Below are 1,870 nucleotides of genomic sequence, written 5' to 3' on the forward strand. Positions count from 1 at the left end.
TTGTACCTGCCAGCTGCCTGCCACTTTCCAACATGAGTAGAAGCAGTCTAAGATCTGTCCCAGAATCATAAGCCAAATAAACTTCTGATCTTTATAAATTATCTAGTCTCAGGTATTTCTGTAATAGCAACACAAAACGGACTAATACAGTACTCTTCATTTCTTCTTGAGGTTCCAGTTACTGTCCCAGTTACTTCCTTAGTCTAATACAGCTCCATTCCCTCCCCACCTTTGGTGCTATTATTGGAATATGTATTACTTCTATACTTAAGTCCACAATACAATTTTATAATTATTGTTGTATACAAATATCTTTACATAGTTAGGAGAAAAAAAGAAAAAAATATACTGTCTTTTATAATTATTTATATAATTACCATTAGTGGTGCTCTTTGGCTATTCATGTGGATTCAAGGTACTGTATGGTGTCATTTTCTTTCAGCCTCAGAAGATTGCTTTTATATTTCTTGTAAGGCAGGTAACAACAAATTCTCTCAGACTCTGCTTACCTGGGAACATCTTTATTTCATCTTCATTTTTGGAGAACAATTTTGCTGGATATATAATTCTTGGTTGATAATTCTTTCTTTTTTTCCCTTTCAGCATTTTGAATATGTCATCCTACTGCCTTCTGGCAGCCATTATTTTTGATGAGAAGTCACCTCTTAATTTTTTTGTGGTTTCTTTGTACATGATGAATTATTTTTCTCTTGCTGCTTTCAAGATTTCTGTGTGGTTGTTGTTGCTGTTTATTTGTTCAGTGACTTACCTGGACTAACTCTGTGGGGTCTCTTTACCTTCAGTGTCATGCACAGTATTTTTAAATTTTTATTTTCATTTTTAAGCATTACTTCTTAGAGGTCAACATGGTTTATTGGTTAGACAATGATTGGTTAGAGGTTGTGCTTAAACGCCTTGAGCCATTAAGTCTTCCACCATTTGCTGGAGGATGTGTGTGGCTCGGAGAATGCATTCATTCAGGCAGTTTGCAAGTCTGTCTTGGCTTTTGCTTTCTGTGTTTGCAGGGCCTCATGATCAGCCGAAATGAATAGCTTGCTAGTGTATTTAGCCTTGCACATGTGCACAGATTTCCAGATCATGAAGGGAATGTAGGATCTTATCAAGACCCATTTTGGATGTATTATTCTCCAGATCTCCTTGTTGAATTTCTGGCTGGTCTACAGGTTTGTTGGTTTTTTCAAGTATGTAGATCTCAGGCAGGCTGAGATGTTGGCCTTTCCTGTTATTGCCACTGAGATTGTTATTGTTTTGGACAATTCCCCAGGCTCGGAATTTTCTCTGTTCTGTTCTGAATAAAGTCAGCCTGCTGATGTTTATGACCTGCCCTTTCCTGCCAGAACTTTGGGGCCATAGAGTTGGGTAGATGATGGGAACAGCTCCAGGTTAAAATGTGACAGCCTCTCACTGTCCTTGCTGAGGTTCAAGAAATATTTGTGAATAAATGCTTTTCACTTTGTTTGATGCCTCTAGTCAATTTCCAGAGTCTTTGCTTGACTGTTTTTTTTAACAAATTTGTCCGGTTTTATTGTTGCTATTTTGGAAAGAGTATTTGCTGAGTGCATCATTCAGCCATTTTGGAAATATCTGCCTCTCAACCTCTGGAAATAATAATAATTATTATTTTTTTTTAATGATAAGATCATAAGTAGGTGTTTTTTTTTAAATTTTTATTTTGTCAATATACAATGTAGTTAGTTATTGTGTCCCATCACCGAAACCTCCCTCCCTCCTCCCTCTCCCCCCTCCCACCCAGATGTGTCCCCTCCATTTTCTTGTTGTAAGAACTTAAAAAAAAAAAGTTGTGGTTGTTAAATCTTCCTCCCCCCCCCCCGTTTTTTTTTTTTTTTGT

The 1,870-nt window shown here is 37.0% G+C and overlaps 1 protein-coding gene across 1 annotated transcript in view; it reads left to right on the forward strand.

Annotated features, from left to right (window-relative positions):
• Window positions 1–1,136: 1,136 nt before the first annotated feature.
• The window catches only part of LOC103606330 (zinc finger protein 211-like), a 3,508-nt gene continuing 2,774 nt past the window's right edge, over window positions 1,137–1,870 (forward strand). The window contains exon 1 of the mRNA XM_008590948.1: window positions 1,137–1,184. Coding sequence (XP_008589170.1) covers window positions 1,137–1,184 — 48 coding nt within the window. The remainder of the gene's footprint in view (window positions 1,185–1,870) is intronic.

The sequence above is a fragment of the Galeopterus variegatus genome, unplaced genomic scaffold (assembly GCF_000696425.1).
Source record: "Galeopterus variegatus unplaced genomic scaffold, G_variegatus-3.0.2 Scaffold6481, whole genome shotgun sequence".
Taxonomy (NCBI): Eukaryota; Metazoa; Chordata; class Mammalia; order Dermoptera; family Cynocephalidae; genus Galeopterus; species Galeopterus variegatus.